The sequence below is a fragment of the Xiphophorus couchianus genome, chromosome 11 (assembly GCF_001444195.1).
Source record: "Xiphophorus couchianus chromosome 11, X_couchianus-1.0, whole genome shotgun sequence".
Lineage (NCBI taxonomy): Eukaryota > Metazoa > Chordata > Actinopteri > Cyprinodontiformes > Poeciliidae > Xiphophorus > Xiphophorus couchianus.
In genome coordinates this window covers 21,800,745-21,824,697 of record NC_040238.1, presented here as the reverse complement: position 1 = coordinate 21,824,697, position 23,953 = coordinate 21,800,745, and the positions used below count along the sequence as shown (strand labels likewise).

At 39.4% G+C, this 23,953-nt stretch overlaps 1 protein-coding gene across 2 annotated transcripts in view; it reads right to left on the bottom strand.

The window, feature by feature from the left end:
- LOC114153002 (roundabout homolog 1-like) overlaps nucleotides 1-23,953 on the bottom strand; it is a 105,049-nt gene that overhangs the window by 20,314 nt on the left and 60,782 nt on the right. For both annotated transcript variants that reach the window (XM_028031209.1, XM_028031210.1), the window contains 4 exons: nucleotides 6,716-6,873; nucleotides 3,555-3,675; nucleotides 1,092-1,230; nucleotides 872-999 (listed from right to left, as the gene is read on the bottom strand). In XM_028031209.1, the coding sequence (XP_027887010.1) occupies nucleotides 872-999; nucleotides 1,092-1,230; nucleotides 3,555-3,675; nucleotides 6,716-6,873 (546 nt within the window). The remainder of the gene's footprint in view (nucleotides 1-871; nucleotides 1,000-1,091; nucleotides 1,231-3,554; nucleotides 3,676-6,715; nucleotides 6,874-23,953) is intronic.

Here is a 23,953-nt window from a genome sequence, read left to right as displayed (position 1 = left end):
ACATAGAGGCTAATTTAGATTAAAACTAATGAAGACTTAAAGCTCTGAGAGATCAAAATTAATCACTGTTTCAGGAAGGAGACACAAAAACGTTTTAACTTCCCTAAAGGAACCTTCCTAATTTAAAACTCTGACTCCCAGGATTATCTCTTATTGCTTAGTAGTTCTATTGCAAATTTATGAAAGGAACTTCTGCTGTGGCTCTAACTTAACCTAAAGTTTTATTTTCCATTTCATTATGAGACATCCATATATTTAGATACCTTGCTGCTCACTTGAATTATTAAGACTCTACTGATCTGTCACTTGGCTGCACCTCTTTCCTTCACCACAAAGAAAATCAGCTCCGGTACCCCTTGAAGCCTGTTTTTTTTTTTTTTCTAAAGTTTGCAGAGAAAAGGGAAGAAAATGTAATTGGAACCATGCCACTTCCCAGCAAGCAACCACTGCTACCTTATCTTTAATTAAGTCCTACCGGCCTTGGTATATTTCACCCACAGCGACAAAGCAATGTGTTTAATTGAACGGGTCTACGAGCTGTCTTACTTCTCATTTTACATATCTGAAGGTGCCACTGAGGCAGAACAGCTCGGACCAAATGAATCTGTTTTCTTCTGGCCAGGTTAACGTTTCCTCAGACTCTCCGTAAACAAAGTGCTGCAATTTGCATCGCCTGTTAATGAGATGCAGAGAATGTTGCAGATTTTGTAGGAAACTAAAAAGAAGCAAATAAAATGTCCGTGCCGTGCTAAGAACAAGAGGGAGTGAGCTATCCGAGAGTCGCTCCACTTTTGAACAAAAAAAAAACAACCTTTGTCGCTAAGCTTCTCAAGAGAAGGTGTTGGATATCTTATCTGACATTTGTACTGACCGTGTACAGTGAGGGTGGCAGATGCTTCAGATTTCCCGACCATATTCTCTGCCATACACGTGTAGGAGCCCTCATCTGGAGAGGCAACTTGGCGAACAATCAGAGTGTGGTCCTCCAGGATTTCAAATCTGTGGGCACAAAGACTCAAGAGATAAGACAAGAAGCTGAAAAACACCATGTGTGCGTTGTAATTTAAAAGTGGAGTGTTTCTGTACATCACCTGCCCTTAGGTAGGTCAGAGTCATCTTTCCTCCAGCGGACGGTGGGGACGGGGTCTCCTTGAACAACGCAGTGGAACTCCACGCTCTCGTCCGCCAGCAGCACCACGTTGCTGGGGCGCTTCACGAAGGTTGGCCGCTCTGAAGGGCAGAACAACAGGAAGAAGACACAGATATATCAACGCGATCATCAATCTCGCCACGGTATTTGTGGTGCCTGTGGAGAAGAGGCTGATCAGAGAAAAGAGGAAAAAAGTGTGTCCACCACTTTCAGCAAATTATATTTTTACCAACATAAACGAAAAACATGAAAGGAAGCAACAAATTATGCACATTTAGAATGAAAGACATGAAAAAGGGAAATATACATTGTCGTTTTATTGTTTTTGGTTTTTTTTTGTTAAACGAATCATTTCATGTCTACACAAGTAGCAAATCAGTGACTCACATGGATGTTACTCTAGATATCTAGATGCGGTAAATATGATAGATTGGGGATTTGGTGCTAGATGGGCTAATGTGATTATTTTAGAAATGGCTGATTTATTACGATCATTCGCAGCCTTTTCTCATGTTTAAAGAAAAGTATCAGAAAAAGAGAACGCATGCAGTTATGCAGATTATGCACATTATGTGGGCGACAGCGGACAGTGGAAACAGCAGAAAACCGTTTTCTGCTGTTTTCTGAGACAGCAGAGGGACGGAGGGAAACTATGCTAACAGGGTGAAATGTGCTAAATGTGCTAACTGCGGTATCCATGCCAATCCCATTTATGGCTAATAATACAAGTTGTAAAACACTATTTAAATTATGAATCTTTTCACTCCAGCTCTTTGGTGGTACTTTTTTTAATCACTCTCTCATACACATAGTGCAAAATTAATGATAGTTACTGGCTTTTTAAATGACATTTTTAATAAGTAATTTTCCATTGAATTGAATAACTTTTACTTTCCCCCAAAAGCTTTAAAATCAGGAGCAGCAACTTATTTTTCTTAAACTACAGTTATGCTATAAAAACCTTTAGTTCTGCTCCTCTCTAGTCTCGTAGTGGAGATGTAGCAGCTCTACAAGGGACAGTGATATGAATTTATGTATGAAGGTATCATTCAGATATTTATGAAGGAGTGAACAATCATAAATGTAAGTATAACTGTGCACACAAATGCAGCAGCTTAGAGGGCAGATGTCTGGTTTATTCATATTAGCTTATGAAACTCCAGAAGCAGCAACTGAAAGGAGCAGATCAGATCCCAACCTGGAAACGAACACCTGTTGATTGAAGCTACAGATTTGTTGCAGGAAAAAAAAGCTTGTTTTTGAGAAGATGAACTGAAAAGAACCCCCCCTGACCCCTCTAAGGGACAAGGGTGTACAGAAAATGGATGGATGGATGAACTGAAAAGAGAAAATTATGCTCACAGGGAAACGTGGTGAGAATATTCAAGCCTGGGTGCTACTCAGAGGTGAAAATCTCGCCAAAAATGAAAAATAAAAAATGTTCTACCTCTATCAAGCAGTGCTGGTCCTTCATTATTTAAAGACATGCTGCAACCCATTGGTTTGGATCAATGCAGAGAAAGATCCATAGAGAGGAAAGATTATGAGCTATAAATGCACCTAAAGCTTTGCAAGTAGTACCAGAAAAAACAGGAACAAGGATTGCTGACATTTGTCTACGAATAACTCACAGAATTTTTGTTTGTATGTTTGAGCTGATTTTTTAATTAAAGAAAGAAAATATAATTATTATTTATTCATTACTTGAGGAGTCTATAAATCCTACATGCAGTTTTGCAAGCAACCTCGTCCTTATTTGGCACAAAAAAAAAGAAGAAAAGTAACCAAACTGCCTTATCCGAACAACAGAAAAAGCAAAAGCCCTTCATGCAAATACCAGCCTATGTATTTGTCTTTTCAGCTGCTACATTTGTGCGTACAGCAGGTGTATGCTTCCCTACATCTGTTTTGCGGGATTACCTTTCCATCCATGAGGGACTCGGCAGCACTACAGCCACTACACTGCTACATCTACAAACTCACACCAAGGTCATCTAACCATTTGGCGCTGATAAGAGCTCTTCTGAGATGGAAAGTGTTAGTGAAAAATGGGGTTGAGAGACTGAGAATGGAGGGTGTGTTTAGGCATTAGAGCATGTAGAGAGTGTCAGAAGCACGGCTCCGTGGGGAGCTCTTACGCTGAAAGGGTCGTAACGTTGGATGCAGCGGGAGCAGACGTTCGGCACTTGTTTTGTGGGAAAACCTCTCCAACGCTGCCAGACTGAGATGGCGGCATAATCAGCATAATTAACCGGTTATTACTATACCCCAGTGACAACAGTTTTATATAAAGTGGTCTGGCAAACCAAAGCAAGTGAGCTGTGAGGGGAGTTAGACTAAGTGAAGCAGTTAAAAAAAACAAAAAAAAACAGCTATAGTGGAATAACAAAGGAGTAAATACTACCTAGCACAGTGAGTACCGCGATCTCACTCTCCCTCTCCCCCACCATGTTGGTGGCGACGCAGATGTACTTCCCCGCGTCGCTCTTCCTGGTGTTGGTGATCATAAGCTTGCCGCTCCGGATCTGGAAGGGAGAAGCAGAGAACGACTGTTTGCACAGTTGTATTTACATGTCATGGGAGCGTACGCGGCATCAGCGGATGCGGCATGTTTGTCGTGCATGTAATAATCGGTCTGCAAATTAAATTTGTGGCTAAGATCCGCAGCAGCTTCGATTCTCATTGTTACGCCATGTTTGCTTTCATGTAAGACGGCACCTGCATGCACACTCATCTTTGGCTAACTTCCTTTTGGAAAGAAAAAGGAATAAACAACTTTTTTTATGCACTTGATGGCATGACAGCGTAAAGAAAATCTGCACTGTCTTTCAAGCTCCACAGAAGGTCACCTATTATAAAATTACATAATTCATGCCCAGCACCGCACAAGAACCCTGGGAACAAAGAAGGGGGGCCTCTTTGTAGAGATGTTCCTTAGATGTTCTGTCAGCCTGCTTTGCCTTTCCAAACTTTTTACCCTTTCTTTGTGCATATCTATGCACACACACACCATCCCTTTCCTTACCCACAAGAGGCTAAAGATATGTGCTCTCTGCCACGCTGTTTTCAGCTATTTTCAATACACTCCCACAAATGTCTTTATGTTGTTTTGAAAAAAAGAGCTGCTGCACTGATAGTCAGCAGCTAGCCAGTGTTAGAGGTGAAATGGCAGCAGCATTGAGTAGATACTGTAGATGGGAGAACACGCTGATCTTAAGACCTCGATACAAAAGACCAGATCTACTTTTTACATCCAGTCCTCTGAAACCTTCTCCAAGGAATCGGCTTCAATTATAAACCTTCAGCCAGACTATTATGCTTTTAAGGCTTCTTCTTTTCCCCACCTACACTCCGATTTGGAATCAAACTATTCATGTTTGCCTGCTAGTGCAAGGCGCGAAGCAGCTTTGGCATTTGTTAGCAAGGAGTCATGGGGGGGCCAAGGCCGCCTGCGGGGCCGCGTCCAAAAAGCAGGCGCTATATGCTACACAGCACCTGTCTTGGTGGGCGCTTTAAACCCACCACATAGCAGAGAGAATGCACCATTAAATTGCTGCTGGAAGGATGAAACCAGCAGCCTCTCAGTTATTAGTCAGTCTCCTTCAGGCTGGCCTGACATCGCAGCACTAGTGACTAGTCTTTTTTTAATGTCAATCTCTAGTAAACCAAAGGAGCTCAAGGTTAATGACTCTTTTTTTTTGATTCAGCAGCCATTCTTCCTCCTGTTTGATTATCCTAAAATATATCCAAAATGCACAAAACATGTGAGAACATAGTATAAATGCTGGTAGTAAATACTTGGTAAATAATTAAAGTTCCGAGATGAAGCACTAATTGTCAACATATTCCAGGATCCATGACATGAACATCGATGCTGCTGGATTTGTGATTAATTTTTTAATTGTCTTTTTCATCATTTCAATTCAGTTCAGAATTATTTTACATATACCAAAGGCAAAATAAATTCTATTGTAAGTCACATCATCTTAGCCTCTTCAGGGTTGTAGTGATGGAGATGCTCTAGGTAGGAAGGATCTCTGGTAGCAGTCAGTCTCGCAATGAATCTGAAGAGGCCTCTGACTGAACAATGTGGATGTTTGAGAGATTTATGAATTCATGCCAATCGCCCAGTTTCTGGGCAGTAAGGACAATGTTCCACTGTAACATGTCTAGGGTAAAGTTATCATCCAGCTAATCCACCTGTTTTTATTTTGTCACTTTTTTTGTCTGACTGTGAAACTCCAGGCAGAGCGACGCTGGTCAATTATGGTCAATAAAAGATGTTTTTAAAAAAAAGATGCCTCCTTCTCTCGCAGATCTTCGGTTCTGCTCTGCGACCATTGAGCCTTCTTTTCAACTTCTCCGGGTTATGGCGCAGGTATTATTTCGGCTTTTATGAAGAACTGTGTGTCAAATATCTCTAGGAAAATGAAAATCACACTTTCTAAATCAAACTGGCAGCTGAGGACTTCTCAAGAACCAAAAGGTAATGTAGCTCAAAACAATGTTTATCTCACTAAAGTTGCTCACTCTTATTGCCTCTGTTCCACCATGTTTGCTGTAATAGCAGCTGTATTAACAATTCAAGCAAGTCAAGGGATTTCTTGACTGAAGGCTTCTTATTTTTCCACAATCTTCTATTTCTATCAATTGAATTTGTGGCAGAGACATAAATTATGTCTCTGTCACAAATTGAACAATAAATCTCACTCTTATTGCCGTTTTAATCATAAATAAACTTTGGGAAGCTGATGTGCTTAAATGTATTGTTTGCATAAATCATATAAAGATCTGTTCAAACACCATTAGCCAAAAACTTATGTGTCAAAATTCTAAATATTACTGAACAAGATAACTATCTTCAAATTCCCATTATTAACTAAAAGCTCATAACAACATTGGAAGCAGCCACGAGTTTCTCGTGCACTTCTTTGGTTTCCGTGCAGCCGCTAATGTCTTTGAGTGAGCACCACTGAAAAAGGCCAATTTCCAAACAGAAAAAAAGATGATTAGGGAGGACAGAGACGGGCGCGTGGAGAGTACAAAGCAAAAGGCAGCCTTTGTATTTCCCTCTGTGAAGCCTCCCCCTTCCCGCAAGCTCTGATCTGGTCCTCTTCTTAAATCAGAGGTAGCTGCTCTGTCCATCACCATCCCCCAGAGAGCCTCTACCTGTCACTCTCCACCAACATGAGCTTTGAGTCTCTTCCTGCTGTCCGTATAAACAAATCTGAGGCGAGCGTGTGCATGAACAGTGTCAGACAAATCCAGAAATGAATTTTATTTTGCTTTCTGTGTCCTGTTCTTGAGTTAAATTGTTGTATTTTGCTACTATATTAAATTTTTCCTAAGTAAATGTCAAATAAACTTTTTTTTTTTTACTTCTTTAAAGGGCTAATCTAACATAGTTGCATAATGTGTAATTATGTTAATTTTCCTCTTTTTGGATGTGTGTTAAAAAAAATTATTTTGATGAGAGGTGAGCAACACGAATAGCTGCTTTGTAGCAAAGTTTTGACCATATTGAGAGAAGTGGGCCATGTTTATGGACAGAGGAATGTGTATTACTGTGATGCGTTCGCCTCTGTCATCCAAGTTGGCGCCATCTCTCCTCCAGGAGATTGTGGGCTCAGGGTGTCCACGGGGGGGTTGGCACTCCAGCACTGCAGGCTCTCCAACGGCAACCATGACGTCAACGGGGTTCTGTCTGAAGTCGTCCCGCAAAACTGAAAAAAAACACACACATATATTCAAATTTAAACAGAGAGGAGGTTATTACAGACATTGTTTTGGCTGGGGTTTTGTCAGACACATGATGCAAAAAGAATTTCAATTTTGTCAGTATCTGACATTGCTATAACCAATAAGCTGTTTAGGGAATAATTGATCAATTTTAACCTCTGATCAATTGATATGGTGCATCCTAAGCTCCTTTTTATGAGTCTGGACACTTGTGAGACAGTTGTTTGCCTTACAGAAGAATGAAATGATGCGCTTGAATATAGCTCATGAGAATAGTGGGATGCGGACGCTTCCCACTGCAGGAGGCTAAAAGCCACCACAGCAATTTATCATCTTTCCTCAATGAGTAGCCTGAGTGCTGAGAAAGCAGCCAGAGCTGAACCGGAGATGCGGCGAGCTTGCATCTATTCCAAAAGCGTGTTATTTTCAGTGGTTACAGGCAGCTCTCATCTCCACCATAAACAACAGGCACATCAAGGCCTTCACTGTGCAGCTTCCAGCTCCGCACATTTCAAGGAAGCTCAGGTTGGAGCCTCAAAATGTAACGTGGAACAGTTTGTCGGGATGGGAACACCTCCTTTTTCTTTGCATTCCGACTGAGAAGATTTCCTCACCTGATGAGGTGAGCGACATGTTCGGATGTAGACAACTGTGCATTGAGTGACTGCTGCTGAGCATTTCCCAGCTTTAAATTACAAGGCAGAGGGGAGGGCTCATATCCAGAACAAGCCGAGGGGAGCCAAAGCAGAGCAAGCAGAACAGCTAGTCGAGTCGAGCAGGGGTGAAAAGACAGGAAACAATGGGGAAAATGCATAATCACTCCCAGATGGTGGCAACCCACTCACCTCTGGCTACAAATTTCAATATATCATGGGGCAATAAGGTCAGAGATGCATGACAAGCAACGCAGCAATGGGAGAACAACTCAGAATGACCTTCTAATTGGAATTAGCGAATTAGGGCTTCTCTCTCCCGTGTTGGCCCTCCGATACACAGGACACCGCTGCGACTAACTGTCTACGTTTGACTGAAAGCCGATGGGAAACAGCTGTCGGACGACCCCCCCCCTCGACCCGCCCCACTTCGCCGCTGCCAACACCGCCGCGTTACATGATAAAAGACCCTCCTCGTGGGACGCGGAAACAAGGCTGAAGTTACCTCAGACAGGAAGAAGCCGAGACCATCGCAAGTCTGTGTACAAGAGCGTACGTATGTGCGCGTTGATTGATTGACTGATACCATCGCATAATTCCGAAGGCAATCAAGTTACACATCTGCTTTTGCTATTGTGTGAGGCCCAAATGTTTCTGTAGAATGTGGAAGCTTGGATTAGCTCCGAAAGGCCGTTTGTTAAAGATCTATTTTTGATGATAGTTGCAGCACTTAGTGTAAGAGGAGAGGAAAGAGAGGCACGATTAAAGGCGGTGAGACCTTGGGATGGTTAGTGAAGAATGTTCTTGTGAGTGTGGGCTAGTGGTCGCACGTCATACTAATGGTTTCTAAGCACATAAAGAGAGACTGGGTGAACTGTATTAGTTGAACTGTTTATATTCATAAAAAGGAAACATGCATCTGCTTGAGAGAAAATTCTCAAATGTTCAAACCCTAAGCTATTCTGTACATTTTCGCTTTACTGTCTTTGACTTTACAACTCAATGTTCACAAATTTAAATCCACTTTCATCTTGTTGTTATTCTGTTTCTTTTTTTGGCATTTTTAAGATAAGGTTGTTTTTTTTTAAAGGGAAGACTCAGTCACTGTAATTTTTTTTAATCTTATAAATTTGCATCTTATACCTTTGCACGTCATATTTTTGCGATTTTAAAAACCTGCTTGTTTAGCGCAAGCTTTTGCAACTCTCTCTGCTTTCTTTCCTCCCTCCATCTCATCCCCCCCAACCCCACTGATGAGAATCTCTCAGCCCACTTCAAAGCATCCGCCCCTGGCCTCACCAGTCTGGATCTGACAGTGTCTGACTTGCTGTTAGTCCTCTAGAGCTTGAGCCCTGGCTTTAAAAAAGGTCTACTGCAGCCAAGCTCCCAGTAATCCTTTCTGCAAAGTCCAATGGGGCTGAAAAGGAACACCATCATACCCCACAGACAGTGCATGTGGGGGTGCACTAACAGACTCCCTATGACACCATCACTGCAACGGGACAGGTAAGGGAATATCTGTACACTCCCTGCAGAAAAAAACCAACACTTTTTCAGCTTTTTTCCCCCATTTTGACAGCTTTAATTTATCCAACTCTGATGCCTCATTCACCTTATAAATTTGGTATTGTAGATTCCGCTGCACATGGTTTTGGTGCAATTATCCTCCTACTCTGCTTCTAAGTCAACAGTAGTATTGCTTGAATGAAATGTGGGTGTTGAAAGTTACTGGCAAATTCACCACAAGCAAGAACCCAGCTGTGCGCGCTTTGGTGTCCACTCCACAGCATAGCAGCAGAATACAATAAAGGAGAGCTTCTCTGCATGGCTAATAAAGGAAGTTTTCCTCTTTGGAACAATAGAACTCCCTGGTCACTTTGATTTATTTGACCCTATTTTATGTTATTTTAAAACATTAGAATGTCAAGCAACAAAACCACCGTTCTTTTTTATTACAATCAGCAAGACTTATTATTACCATAATCAGTGGCAACAAACTATGCAACCACAGACTTGTGATGTGTTCTGCACAATTATGTTAAGATAAAAGACGCAGTGTTTTTATTCATTTCTGAAGGTTTTCAGTAGGAATCTTGTTTCTATAAAAGCCCATAGAAGCATGAATTAGATGTAAGAGGTGCATCGTTGCATAAAAGATGGCCAGTGTTGTTTCAATATAGATGAAGTCAGGTTCTTTGGTCATAAAGGTCAGTGCATTATATTAAAAACTCACGCTTTTCTGAAGTCTTTCAGCCAGAATTGATAAACTATCAATGAAATGTTCCCACAACTGAATTGCTTCAGCAACCAATACCAGATCATAGGTAGCAAAAAAGACATTCCCAAAGAACACAGGAATGGCTGGAATAAACATGTAAATGTGATGATGCAGCAGTAATCCTTTCTTAAGCTGTGAATTTTCCCCTTTTTCCATTATTTTTTGAGTCAGGCTTCATCGACCTTCATTATGCTTCCATGTTGTAAATAGCATAAAAGCACAAAGAAGGCTTAAAGTTGATTTTGCATTGCCTTTAGGTCAGCAACTGTGGTCTATATGCAATGTAATATTAAATGTATATGTATATGTATGCATATACTGTATGTAATAATCCCTACCTAGGTCAGGGTGATTATTCCACAGCTTAGTCGGAGTAATCTAATGATAGGCTACTATTAGTTGGACAATCCACAAATTTGGCTTTTGCCAAGAAGAAATCTATTGTTGAAAGAAAACCATGAGATTAAAATGTTTTGTATGGTTACCATACACACAAACCCACATCACTGTCACTCTGGTATCAGCCCAGGGACAATCATCACCAAGCCCAGCTCCATTGTTGCCAACCAAAAGTGAGCAGCCCTACATCCGAAGAAGGACTGTTCTATGGAATACTGATTCATCAACTGGAAACCTTCCTTTTCAAGGGGGCTGAATACTTTTGCAAAGCACAGTACAAGTGAATACACATTCTAAGTCAGTGGAATACCCCAATCAACATGGAGAATACATGTCCACACACTTCAAAATGATGAGCTGCCAAATTTACTCCAAATACCTTAAGGTCACATTTTGTTTTCATAAAGCCTAAAATCCAAACATAAGCTGCACAACTGAATTCAGCAATGAGTTGTCAGACTGAAGGTTGTGACAGCATTTTTATAGCTAATGGCTTTACAAGAGCACTGAGGGTTGTTTCTGACAGTTCTATAGTCCTGACTGAAAGACGAACCTGAATCTGGTTGAGTGATCATGTCCACAAGTTCAACTGGAAAAAGCATCACCGTGCTGTTTCAGTGAGTTTTTGGTGCGCGCCTCCTTCATTTGTCAATAGTTCATCCGAGTTAAAAAACACACAGCCAATTGTCAAAGGAATCTCTGTGTTTAACACACTTAATCTTATAGTTCTGTATATTTGTAGAAAGTGCGGGCGGAAAAACTGCAGGAGAAAAAAATTTTCATCAAGGAGGAGTGAATGCTGCAAATCTGCCGACTTTCTGTAGACAGAAAACTGGTTTTATCCAATTTAAATAATAAACTGAACTTGACTGCTTTGTTGGATAACCAGGATCAATTGGAATGTGTGCATGATTGGATTGAACTTATATATACTGTATGTATACAGTATATATACATATATATTTTATTTTTCGTAAAGGGCCTTAAATTACATTAAATTGAAATTTGGACCAATTGTGAATACACCAGACTTAATTAACAAAATATGTGCCAACTTATGAATTTGTTATTAATTATGAAAATGAAGGAATAAATGGTTGCCATTGAGACCTTAAAGATAGAGTGGACTGCTTATGTAGACAGGTGTAGATGACTAACTATTCAGCAACAATCTGAAACACTTTAGTCTATTAATAATGTTGTTTCTTAGCACTTTGAGCATTGATGAAGTCTTTAACTTAACAAATCTTCGACCCTCTCCATGCACCTTGGGAGACGGTTTAGTTTTGCCAGAAAAGTTTTCGTGATAATGAGTCATAGCGTACGAATCTCCTAAACACCAATGCACATCTGTCTCATTTGAGATGGTGTGTTCTCTTGTCTTCTCAATTTTAAAGTAGAAATAGGCCATAGTTAAAGGTTTACTCATTTAAAGTTCCTACACACTTTGATCAAACTAAAACAGTGAATATTAAATTAAATAAACATGCTCTCATTACATTTATCTTATCTGAATCATGAAGGTGCTAACAACTCTGGCACTGCTTTTGATATAGTCAAGAAATTTTATTTTTAACAAAAATAATGTGCTTTATATAACGCTTAAATATATATTTTTTCAAACATTATTATACACAAAAAAATATTAAATAAAATCATTATCCTTACATTTTGAGGATTTCCTATAAATAAAGCTGTTTTAATTCAAACCCCCTTCAAACTCTGAAAATAAAAACACTGTCAATAAGAAATCCTTGAATTTTCTCACAATCCCATCTCCTGACCTCTCCCTACCCCCAAACTCTGCGCATCTTTCCACCACAGCCTTCTCTTTTCCCCCACCGCCTCCTCTTTCTTTTCCTGCTCCTAACTGTAGAACTGAAGTCTGCAGAGACACAAAGCTGCAGGAGAAACAGCTGCTCCAGAGAAGAAAAAAAAATGAACACAGTATGTGCAGCTCATATAGAATAGGTGGTCAGATATGTGGAACAAAGAGACAAACAACAAAAAAAATCGCTCATCCAGGAGGTCCAGAGGGCACGGTGCCCCCTCTGGAAGAAAACTACCAAAGCTAACAATATAATATGAGCTGCATCCAAGCAAATGTAGCGAGAAAACAAAGGTCTTCCAACTCAAAAATCATAACACACACAGAGGCTCCAACTCATAACCATGCCACATGAGATTTATAAAATCCGCATCCAGCAGACAGTGCACTCTGCTTATAAAGGAAACAAAAATCCCTTGCCCGTCCTCCCCAAGCTACCCTATTTGAATTTCATTTTCCTCAAATAAATCATTACTCAAAGAAGTCCCTGGGCAAACAGACTTTTCTGCATGCAGGGCCATAAATCTATCTTATGCTTGGTGAGCCAATTAAATCAACACAGAGGCTCACTTACTGGGATAAAGCTTCTAGTTACAATATTTGTTGGGTCTTTTAACTCTTAGCATTTCTCCTCTCAGATTAAAAAAAAAACACACTCTGCTAAGGCTCCAGCTGCATAGTTTGATATTCCAATGTAAGATGTGTTGCTGTGGACAATTTGGGAAAGTTTTGGTAATTCCATATTCTCATTGGAAAACAGTCATGAGAAACAAAATTAGTTATTTAAGCAACTAGTTGTTGTTTTTTTTTACTTTTTTGGGCCAGTAAAATAGCATATGGGTTTTTAAGCAGTCAAAAATACAAAAGTGGAAAATGAAACTGGGTTTAATTTTCCCTTTTAATGTTGAAACTTCTAAAAACATATTCACCAGCAAACAGACACAAAAATGGGTTAATTTTCTTTATTTTTAGTTTTCAGACATTCCTAGTTCTGTGACCATCAACTGTAGGTGGCGCTGTTCCTCCTGTACACCTAAAAGAAGTTGACCTGTGGAATAAAAAAAAAACTATGGATGGGAAAATATATGAAATAAATAAATCACCTACTTATTTTTGTTTTAATTTTTTGTTTTGAGTATGGACCAGTTGGTTTCTAGGGGGGGAAAATCATGTAATTTTAACCTCACCGAGACCTGTTGCAAAGGTCAAAGGTGAGTGGGTAATCGAGGGATGGCATGAAGATTAAGGTGTGCTTAATAGATATATATTGGAAATTTAATGGGATTTATTTTATAGGGATTTTGTAAAGTTCTTATTTGGACATCTAAGAAAGTGATTTTTGATGTCTAAAAATTAAACTTCTTAAACTTACAAACCACATAAATAGATGCTATCAGTATTTACATGGTCCATATTAGAAATGTGGCTGGGTTCTATCTAAATAATTACTTATGAAGTTCAGGTTGTTTTTTTTGCTTGTTTGTTTTTATCATTCAGGTACCCTAATGAACATGCGCATAGCCAAACCTTATCCTCACTGCAATTCATGCTGCTTAGATTTAGTCTTACTTGACTGTAAAAATTGTGACCACTATAACCTAATTAGGGGGCTTTACAATATTGGTTAGTTTTTGTGTAAATGACTGTGATTATATTTGCCCCATAAATATTTTTCAAATTGTGCCAAAAAAAAAACATGAAGTAATGAAGGTGTCAGAATATGAAAAAATAGACCAATTTGTTATTTTTTTTGCCAATGATCTTGGGTTTTTATTATTTCAAATATAGAAAGTAACCCAACCAAAACAAAATTGATCTTGGATGATATTTTGCATCTAAGAAGAAATACTTAATGACCGCTTGTTTTATCAAAGTGGTTTCTAATAAGAAAATCCAATTAAACGAAAAATGCACAGGTCGCAAATATACTAAAAACATGCAAACTAAGGGTATGTAAATTTGTTCAGACTTAACCTTTTATTTATTCCACTGCACAAACATTTAACTAAACAGAAAGTCCTCTGTGAGCTCTAAAGAAAAACCTAACGGGCGCATGGAGTGGACGTACGCATATTTAGATGAACTGCGATTTGACAAGGGGATTAATGTGCACCGTAATGCAATGGGGTTTGAGCGCACGGATGGATGCACTGCTTCAGCCGTTTCTAGAAGCTGTGACACTCTAATCCGGTTGATGTACGTGCAGAACATATCACTCGTGAGAGGCAGATACAAAAAACAGCTGAAAGGATTGTGTAACCTCAAGTTCAATCTCCCTCATACTTTGAGTTCATCATATCCCTCTATCAGAAGGTAAGGATTGCTGGGAAAGAGGAGGAGAGCAAAGATACGAAAAGACAGGCGGCCATGAAGTAGATTAGGAGAATTAGTGAGGTGGCAGAGGAGTCGGGTTAAACAGAGGCTAAACAGCTTTTGTGGCATTAGGAAAATCGTCAGTAACCAAAAAAACGAATGGGTTTTCTTTACTTCTTCAGCTGTAGGGTTTATTTGGCTCACAGTGCTACAACATAACTGGAAAAAAACCTCATTACTGTATAACAGGACTTTTTTTATAGAATATGTTGTTTATAATGAAGTCATTCCTGCACATAAGTTATGATGTACTCTGGAACAAGAAGCAATAACAGAAATTACTCCGTACTTGGAGCTGCCACTTTAACCAAATGATACAATTAGCTCAAGCACCGCCACCTTGTATATTGAATTGTCATTAGTCAAATACTAAAAATCATTCTGGTTACCAGGATACTGCGTCGACTCAGGGGTCAATACATGTGGGTAATGAGGAGACGTCTAAGGTAAATATTGAGCAGACCAGAACTTATTGTGCTTGGACTAAACGGACATATAGCTAATAATAACAACCTAATTAACTATAAATCATACACTCAAAAATGTTGCTTTTATAGAAGAGTGAAGAAAGACATTGCAGTAAGAAAGCTATTAGGAGGTCCGTTAGCAGTTTGCAGCAAGCCACAGAAGGGGAAAATTTTAAAAAAAAAAAGAAAAGAAAAAGAAAACGAAATTGGTGGACACTTCAGCTGTGGCGACATTTGTAGGGGCTCTGATCTGAGTAGATGGGAAGATGAATGGAGAAAAATCAATGGCAATCCTGAAAGATTACCATTTATCAGGGAAATTCTTGAATCTAGGACCAAAGATCATCTTTCAACGTCTCAACAACCCTGAGAATGAAGACAAATGTGAATAGAACCGCCTCCTTGGCATGTCAACACATTTCCAAAAGCCCTGGTGATTAACCAGGTTATTGCTGGTTATTCAAAATGACCAGCAACCAGGGAGGTCCTAGATCAAAGCTCATCAATGTTTAAAATGGCATAGTCAAAGTCCAGATCAAAATCTAATTGGTGATCTGCTGCAATACTGAAAATATGTTTACATATTTAGACACTCTCCATCCAACCAGGCAATTTAGCCAGGATGAATAGGTGAAAAAATATTGACTAAAAGGAATTGAAATTGTTAGGTTTCTGTTTGTGTAAAAAATTTAATCCATGTATCTTTTGAATTCCACCACACAATTCTTTGCTTTGTGTTGTTTATTCACATAAAATCCCAATGAAATGCATTGGAATTCATGATTGTCACATGGCAAAAATGTTTAAGGGGTTTGAATACTTTCGCAAAGCTGACTCACAAAGCTGTCAAAATGTTCACATGCTTAAACTTGAACTTATAGTGTTATTGTGAGTGGCCACATAATGATAACTATGAGTTTCGGGCTCCCAGGCTGCAGGTGCAACCTCCCCGTGTCAGATTGCCCTTTGTCATATCTGTGGTTTCTTACACAAGTGTATGCGTGTTCTGCCTGGTTGTGAAATTGTGCATTCCAAAAACAATGAATGGTTGAGGTTAAAACTAATTTCCAAGATATTTGAAAGAAAACAATATAGCTTATTCTAGTTAAATGATGTTCCCGATAATAAATTACTATTAAAGTAAATTAATTAAAGAAACGGCTTCATGACATGTACAGGCACAGAGGAATTTGGTGACTTCTCAGGTGTAGAAGGGCTAAAAGTAAACTAAAGTATCTAAAAACAAAATAAATATAAATTTGAATCAAAATCTTACAGAAAAATTAACATTTTATTTAGATGTGTTTATAGAATGGGGAAAAATATTTCTTTAAAAAAGATGAGTTTTTAAAGAAACTGAGTATTTTATTCAATTAATATTTTACTCATATGTAGGGTCAGAGTGTTTCGTGAACTTGGACTATGATTTATTTTTTTACTCGGCCACAAAAAACTCCAGGTAGGCTTGGGATGAAACAAATGATATGTGGAAAAGCTCCTCATGCCAACAGTTGTTATGACGGAGCATCTGGGAATCAGTTTCTCCAAAAGCACTGGGAATTGTATGAAGTCTTGGAAAAACAAGATTTAAGAAGAAAAAAAAAATTTGTGTACTGTTGTAAACTACAAATTCCTTCATGATACAGAGAGAATGTGGAAAGGGGTGTGGTCAAAGATCCCACTCCCTATCTTCTCCAGCCTTGAGAAATATTATAGAATAGAGAAAGACTAAGTGCAATCAAATTAGCAAATAGGAGCTGTAAGAACAATTATGGCTTTTTTTTCGGTTGTTGAAAAGTTGATTTTTAAAAAGCATTTTTAAGTGAAATGACGCTCTGCAGTAAAAAAAAACAACAACAAAAATCTTGTTGGCTTTGTACACATCTCTAGTAGAGTTGACAACAAGTTCCTCCGCATCCGCACAGACTTGAATTATTTCTTCAGGCAATTACTGAATATAAAAAAAATCCATTAAATAAATCACTTTTAAGTATATTACAGAAATAAAATCAGCAAAGGTTTGATTTGTTTTAATCAAACCGAGCTTTTATTAGGCAAAGTAAATAAACAGAGAGCAAATCAGACAAAAAAACTGGCAGCCGAATCTTTTTTAATAAGTGCAAATAGATTCATGGAAGTCTGTCCTTCCTCGGGGCATGAAATGATTGTGAAAAGAGAGCTCTGTGTAACGAGTTCTAGGAATAAAAGCAGCCAAAGCAATCAAGTTAGCCTCTTTTTGATTTTCCGCACAGCGTTTTATTTACAAAGACAGAGTACTTCCTAAAGATGCCTATAAATCACATGAACCTACAGAAACAGATTATGCATGTGGGCGGTGTTTGCTGTTTCCACCTGTTCAGTTCTATACAGGATGCTTTTATGTAGAATGCAATATATTCCCATTATGAATCTGCTTGTTACATGCCTCCTTCGTTGTACTCCTACATTGTGTTGGAGTATTTTTGGCTAAATAACGTCTATTTGTATTTGAATATACAGCTTAAAATGATTAATTTTTCTGGTTTTACTTTTTATAGGTATATGTCTGAGTAAAATGAACATTGAACATTATCCTATAAACCACTGACCACATGCCTGAGAAATTCCATGCAAAAATGTAGTTTGAGTTGCAGAACATAAGAGGTGATCAAAATATGAAAAAAGATGCAGTGCTTTCAGACCTCAAATGATGCAAAGAAAACAAGTTAATTTTCATTTAGAAACAACAATACTAATGTTTTAACTCAGGAAGAGTTCATAAATCAATATTTGGTGGAATAACCATGAGGATTACATTTTTTCCGGAGCTGTATATGTGGTAGTTGAAAACAAAAAATAGAAGCCCCCTAATTGGTAAGTAGAAATCCACTGTGTACAATTCAATCTCAGTATAAATATAGTTATTGTGTGAATGGATAATAATAAATAAATTCAAAAGTAACTTTGTAGTTGGACAATGTGAATATGTTCAAGGGGTAAGAATAATGCATCAACAGCAGTGAACTGTGTGTTATGTCCGATTCTGTTGGTTTCAATAAGACATGTCTCAAGCATAAACCAAAAAGGAAAATCAGTCCAACAAAACTTTTCACAGAATTTATGGTTTATGGAGCTCATTTCCACTTTAGCCCATTTCTCCTCGACTTTAGGAGGCAGTGTGAGGCGACTATAGTACTGCAAAACACGTTTAGAAGCAAAAAACACAGTTGTCAGTAGCAACATGACGACACACAAAGATGACTGTCTTCACCAAAAGGAGCTCTTACTCATCCGTCCACCACATTTTTCCGTGTGGAATTGTCCAAGTAGACAGGGAAGGTTAAATGACGTACTTTGAACGCCATTTCAGCAATTCCGTTAAAAATATAATTCTCTTTTGTAAAGATGATAATGGGAAGTAGGAGTGATTAAATGGATAACAGTAATGAGCTGCAGGCACAGGAAGAAGAGCAGGAGGGTGTTGTTGAAAGTGGGCTGAAATGGCAGTAGAACACAAGCAAAACCACTGCAGTGCTGAACTCAAGGCACTATGACCTATATAGAGATCTATACTAACAACACCGGCCCTTTGGGACCTGACCTTCTGCCAGAGGATTGCCTCCAATCCCGCTCCCATGGCACATAAGCGTTGCTTTATTACTTTTGCGGCTTGTACCAGCTGTAAAGCAATTACACGTATCATGTATTCAGACTGAGACAATACGCATTTAAGTCAGTTTGTGATGTAAATCAGACAAAATACCTCGATTTAACCGCTGATTGTCAATACCAGAGAGCACCTGAATCGCTCAGATAGCAGGAAGAGGATTTCTCAGAGAATGGGACTGGTACAAAACCAAATCAGGTCCTTTTCTTCTGGATAATGAAGACAACTGGAGGCAGTGGAAATGTGGTCCTTTCACACGAGGGCCAAAAGTCCCTCTCATGAAAGCAGAGGGAAAAAAAAAACCCACACACGGCACCCTTTAACCCTCTCATTAGTGTAATCCTGCATGAGAAGAGTAAATTGTCATGAATAAATCCACTTAGAAACTGGCGAATGAAAGACTTTCAGTTTGAGATGCTTTTCATTACCATTTCAATAAGCGTGGCAAAACGTTGGCAGTGTTTGACAGAGTAATTGGGAGCATTAACAAGTAGATAAATATGGTTAGCAGAGGGAGGTGCCAATGTATGCCTGTGTATGTCAATTAATTCTATTTATCGCAGACAAAAAAAAGTACATTTGTAATTTTTTTTTTCTCTCTCTCTTCTAAATAGGTGTAATGAATTAGCCCTGGAGGAGGGAGATTGCAAGAAAGGCTTTGTCTGACAAAACAAAAGAAGTGGAAAGCAGACCTTGAGACAAATGTATTCTGGTACTGGCCCAGAGAAACCTTTGTTTGAGCAGATTGACCTCAGCAATGGTGTTTTGGAAGATTTCCTCAGGCTAAGTCTGAGTTTTAAATAAGCACCTTTCATGAACTGTACACAAAAAGGAAAGAGGGGCAAACTTCAGGGTATGCGCAATTACACACTGCAGACAGAGCATAAATCTTGCTCTTAGTGGGCTACTCTTTGCGAGAATGAGCATCTACACTAATTCCTGCCTGGTTTCTTTTTGTACCACAAAAAATAAGAAAAAGAAAAAAAAAAGAAGGAAAATGTGGGTAGAAAAATAATAAAGTGCAAAACCCATGAGAGATGCTCCGAGATAGGAATGCGCCCAGGTCACAAAAGAGGAGCAGAGGAGGAAGGAGGAGGGAAGAGGATCAGGAAGAGTTGCTGATGGGGAGGGCAATTCTGTAACAAAGAGGAAAGTGAGCCAGACAAAGACATACATAGTGTAGAAGCACGGGTAGGAGAAGGAGATTCAGACACAAAGAAACAAAGAGCCGGAGTGAACGAAGTGCTGCCATCAGTCGACATAACAGGCGGTGTTTGCTTAAAGGTGAGCCTGGTGCCAAAACACACAGGATCGCGGCTGAACAGAAACACACGCCGTGCACGCACGCACTTCTAGTTACGACTGTGTTCTGCATCTTAATGCACCCTGAGGTGCCAAAGTCTTTCCCCCCATCATCAATCTGAGAGACAACTCAGGGCCCAGGAGAAAAAGAGAGAGAGAGAGAGAGAGAGGGAGCAACGGTGTGCAAATATGTAACATCCGCCTATAGGACGAAAGAAAAGAAATTCATAAATCGGGCAAAGATACCAAAATGTCATGAGCGGTTGGACTGAATGTATTCTACGCCATAATATGTTGGTTTATAGATACAGATTTTACTGCCAGATACACAGCATAACAATGTTTTTTTTATTATTTTTTATTTTTTTATTCAAGCAAGGGGAAATTACTTTTTTTGTGACGAGAAAACATGCTGACAGTGCAGGTGCAGATAGCAGAAATGACGTGACATTTAGGCAGATCCTCACAGCAAATGCTGCAAAGGCATTGTCGAGCAGTAGGGGAAATACGACAGAGGTAAAAAATACCATAATGATCGGTGGTTCTGCTGTATTTGGAAGCTTTTTGTCGGAGGTCTGATGTGAGTAACAAGGTGATCACTACAACACATTACAAAACTCACCGCATCAGCTGTGACTTGTGATACATTTTCTTCAAGAGAGACTCTATATAAGCTACTTAAGATCCTATTACAAAACAAGCCTGATAGTTAGGGGGCAGATTTGTTTTCAGTTCTGAGTACTCCTATTAAGACTCAATCAACTAATTTATAAATAGAGTCCATCTGTGGTTTCAATATAAGCAGAGCTGGAAGGTTTGTCTTTGTGAAGAAATCATGAAGGCCGAAGGAATTTAAAGTGAAAGTCAATTATAAACCAATGTGTTTAATCCATCATCCGAAAACGTAAAGTGTAAGACGCAACTTCAAATCTACCAAGACATGACCATCATCCACCTAAAGTTACAGCACCAGTATGACAATCTACTGACAAGACAACTATTGGTCCTGGACACCATAAGTGTGGCTTTTTTTAGAAGGTGGCAAGAAGAAAGCCATCTCTAAACAAAATGGAAACAGAAAACTTGTGACTGAAGATGTTCTGGTCAGGTGGGAGCAAATGTGAACGTCTTGGCATCCGTGTAGAATGTCAGAAAAGTCAGCTTTTAAGAAAATCAGGTAAAGGCGGGGGAAAAAATGAAGACTATTGTTAAAGGGTTTGGATGAGAGCCCCAAATACACAACAAGAAGTACAATGAAAAGGTTTAGATCAAATCACAAACCTGTTGACCTAAATTCAAATGAGAACTTGTGACAAATATAAAACGTTACGTTTCATTGTTCTGTGTTCTCCATCCAATCTGACAGCGACTGATTGCAAGGAAAAGTCAACATTTCTGGAAGTGCAAAGCTGGCAGACGACCATGACAAAAACTTGCAATTTTATTTGCAGTAAAAGTTTGAGTATGAAAACCTTTGCAAGGGTATCAACCCAAGAGAGGTTTAAGAAAAAACAATCCTAGCATAAAATTGTAAATGTATTCACAGCAGCAAAATTATGCAGCATTTCACATTGTGAACTAGCCCATGAACAGTAGTCTTTGGCAGTCCCTCCCAATTCTAGTCATGATGTGGCTAAACACCCGTGATTTAAGGACGGAATGGGGAACAGAAATGCGGTGTAACGGCGAGCTTGTTTAGTTTGGACCGAGCCGCACCAGAGAGGAGTGAATGGGGAGAGAAACAAATGAGGGGTGAAAGATGAAACTTTAATGATCCCTCTAGGGAAATTGGTCCACTGCAGCACCACAGGGAAGAGCGCTGATAAGAGCACAGCAAATGCAAGTTTCTAGATGATACAAGTAATTAACGCAAGATAAACACATTAAAGGGAAGTGAATAAGTCAATCTGTCTAATTAAATGGAAATGTCAGAAGGGGAGAAAAGAAAAAAGGCAAATGGACATGGCCGTAGTGAGTCAGTAAAATACACAAAACTGTTAGAGAAACATTGCTAAGGCTGCAGAGGAGAGAAGAGGCTGAGAATAGATTGAGTTGGGCAGGAGGGAAGACCTTGAGGAGTGAGGTGAAGCAGCTCCCAGAACCTTTAATTGGTATGAAGCAGGAGGTCTCAGAATAAAAACTTGTCACAAGACAGAGCGTGGCTCATTTCTACTCAAACCACACTATACGTTTCCCCCTGAGGACTCGACCAAAGTTATCTCAGTGTAACTTCTTCCCTCTTCTCCCTCCTCTTTACTTGTCACCAGCCCCAGCTGTCTGTCCTCCATCCTCTCCTGTGTATCTGTCTGTTGCCGGGACGACAAACTAAACACCCTCTCCACATGGTTTCCAAACATAACAACCGAGCTCAAAGTCGCTGCAATCCCACTGACTCTTCAGCCACTGCTCTCCATCCTACGGTCTTTTTTTATTTTTCTCGCTGCTGGGCTGCTTTTCCCCACTTTTCATTGCTGCTTGTTGGTCTTCTCCCTAATTATCTCTCGCGAAGGACAAGGTAGTCCATACCATCCCCCCCACACTCTCTTGCACCTCCACGGCCATGCTATTGGGAGAGCCTGATGAATAATTTCACGTTTTTCCAGTCGGCTCTGTCTCTCGTCTTTAAATTGATTATTGTATAGAAAGCAAAGCTAAAAGAGCAACGCGGTGGGTAATTTGTCTTTCGGGCAATTGCAGTCCGTGCCATGGGGGGGTGGGGAGACAAACCACGAGGCTTAAAATGATAGGCTAACGCAGAGTGAAAAAAAAAATATGATTTGAAAAAAAAACTGATAGTGCTTCTCATCTGATAGCTCATTCTGTTTGATGTTTTGGTCAGAGGCACAATCGGGTGGGGGGGAAGTGGACATTTGCATTAATGTCCGCAGAAAAGTAGGAGAAGCGTCTATAATTATATGAAGCACCTTGGAAAATGCAGCGAATTCCAGGGGCTTTCATCCTCCCCTCTCTCTCCTGCTGGTCTTTCTGTGAACGCCTGTCATAAATTCTCCTGCAGCCTTGGCTATAAACATTCGTCTGTCAGTGTTTTGATTCCCTGTAAATATGACTGGCTGCATGATGCTAGCCTCCAGGTGTTTCCAGTCTGTGTCACTGTTTGTCTCCTGTTTGTTGCAGAGTAGGCTGGAGATGATGACTGGGAAGCAAAGGTATAATTCTGGCACTACATGAATGGTCACTAAGTGTGTGTCTATACGTGGGTGTGTGTGTGTGTGTGTGTGTGTGTGTGTGTGTGTGTGTGTGTGTGTGTGTGTGTGTAGGTGTGTGTGTGTGGGTGTGTTTGTAGACACCTTGCCTTGTCATTATCTTGAGGTGTTTCACAAATGAGCTCAATTGAAATACTTCCACCTACTCGTGCTTTGAATATTACGTGACTCATCTGATTGGAGCAAATTAGTTTGTGAGTAGAAATACACAGAGTCATCTGCTTGTGACTGTAATTGGAGATTTTCAGCTTGACAAGCCCTGACTGGCTGCTTGAAACTCAAAAGTTGTTTTTTTGTTTTTTCTTGGCCAGTGAACGCACCGGATCTAAGCCACCTGGCTGCATTTGCAGGACTCTTTGTTTGCTATTTCAAGAACGTCTTTGTACTTGAGATAGCAAGTACAAAGATGCATTTGCTATGTCTTTGTACTTGCAAGTACAAAGACGTAGCAATTCTTTTAATTAAGTTGTTTTTTTAAAGAGAACGCTAAATTCTCGAGACATAAGTACACCTAGTCATGCTAACTACAACAACCTTCTGTAAGGAAGTTGATACTGAAAGAAAAATGCTTTTTATATTGTAGGTAGGATCAGCAAGAAGTTTAACGATGATGTGAAAGGAAACAAAAAAAGGTGTTAAGTAGCATTTTAACTGTTTTACTGTTTCCACAGAATGTTGAGACATGAATGTGGCTCATTCAGGCTGGAAAAACTCAGAGACACAACGGAGAAGAAAGGCTGAACATATTACAGCAAAATTCCTCAGATTTATCCTCTTGAGCTTTCAATCTTCGCTATAGAGAATGCTGGATTTCCATATGTTAGAAATCAGATTCGAGATAAAAATCTGCATTCTCTAGAGAATAAACAAAGAGACTAATGTTTACAGTTAGTA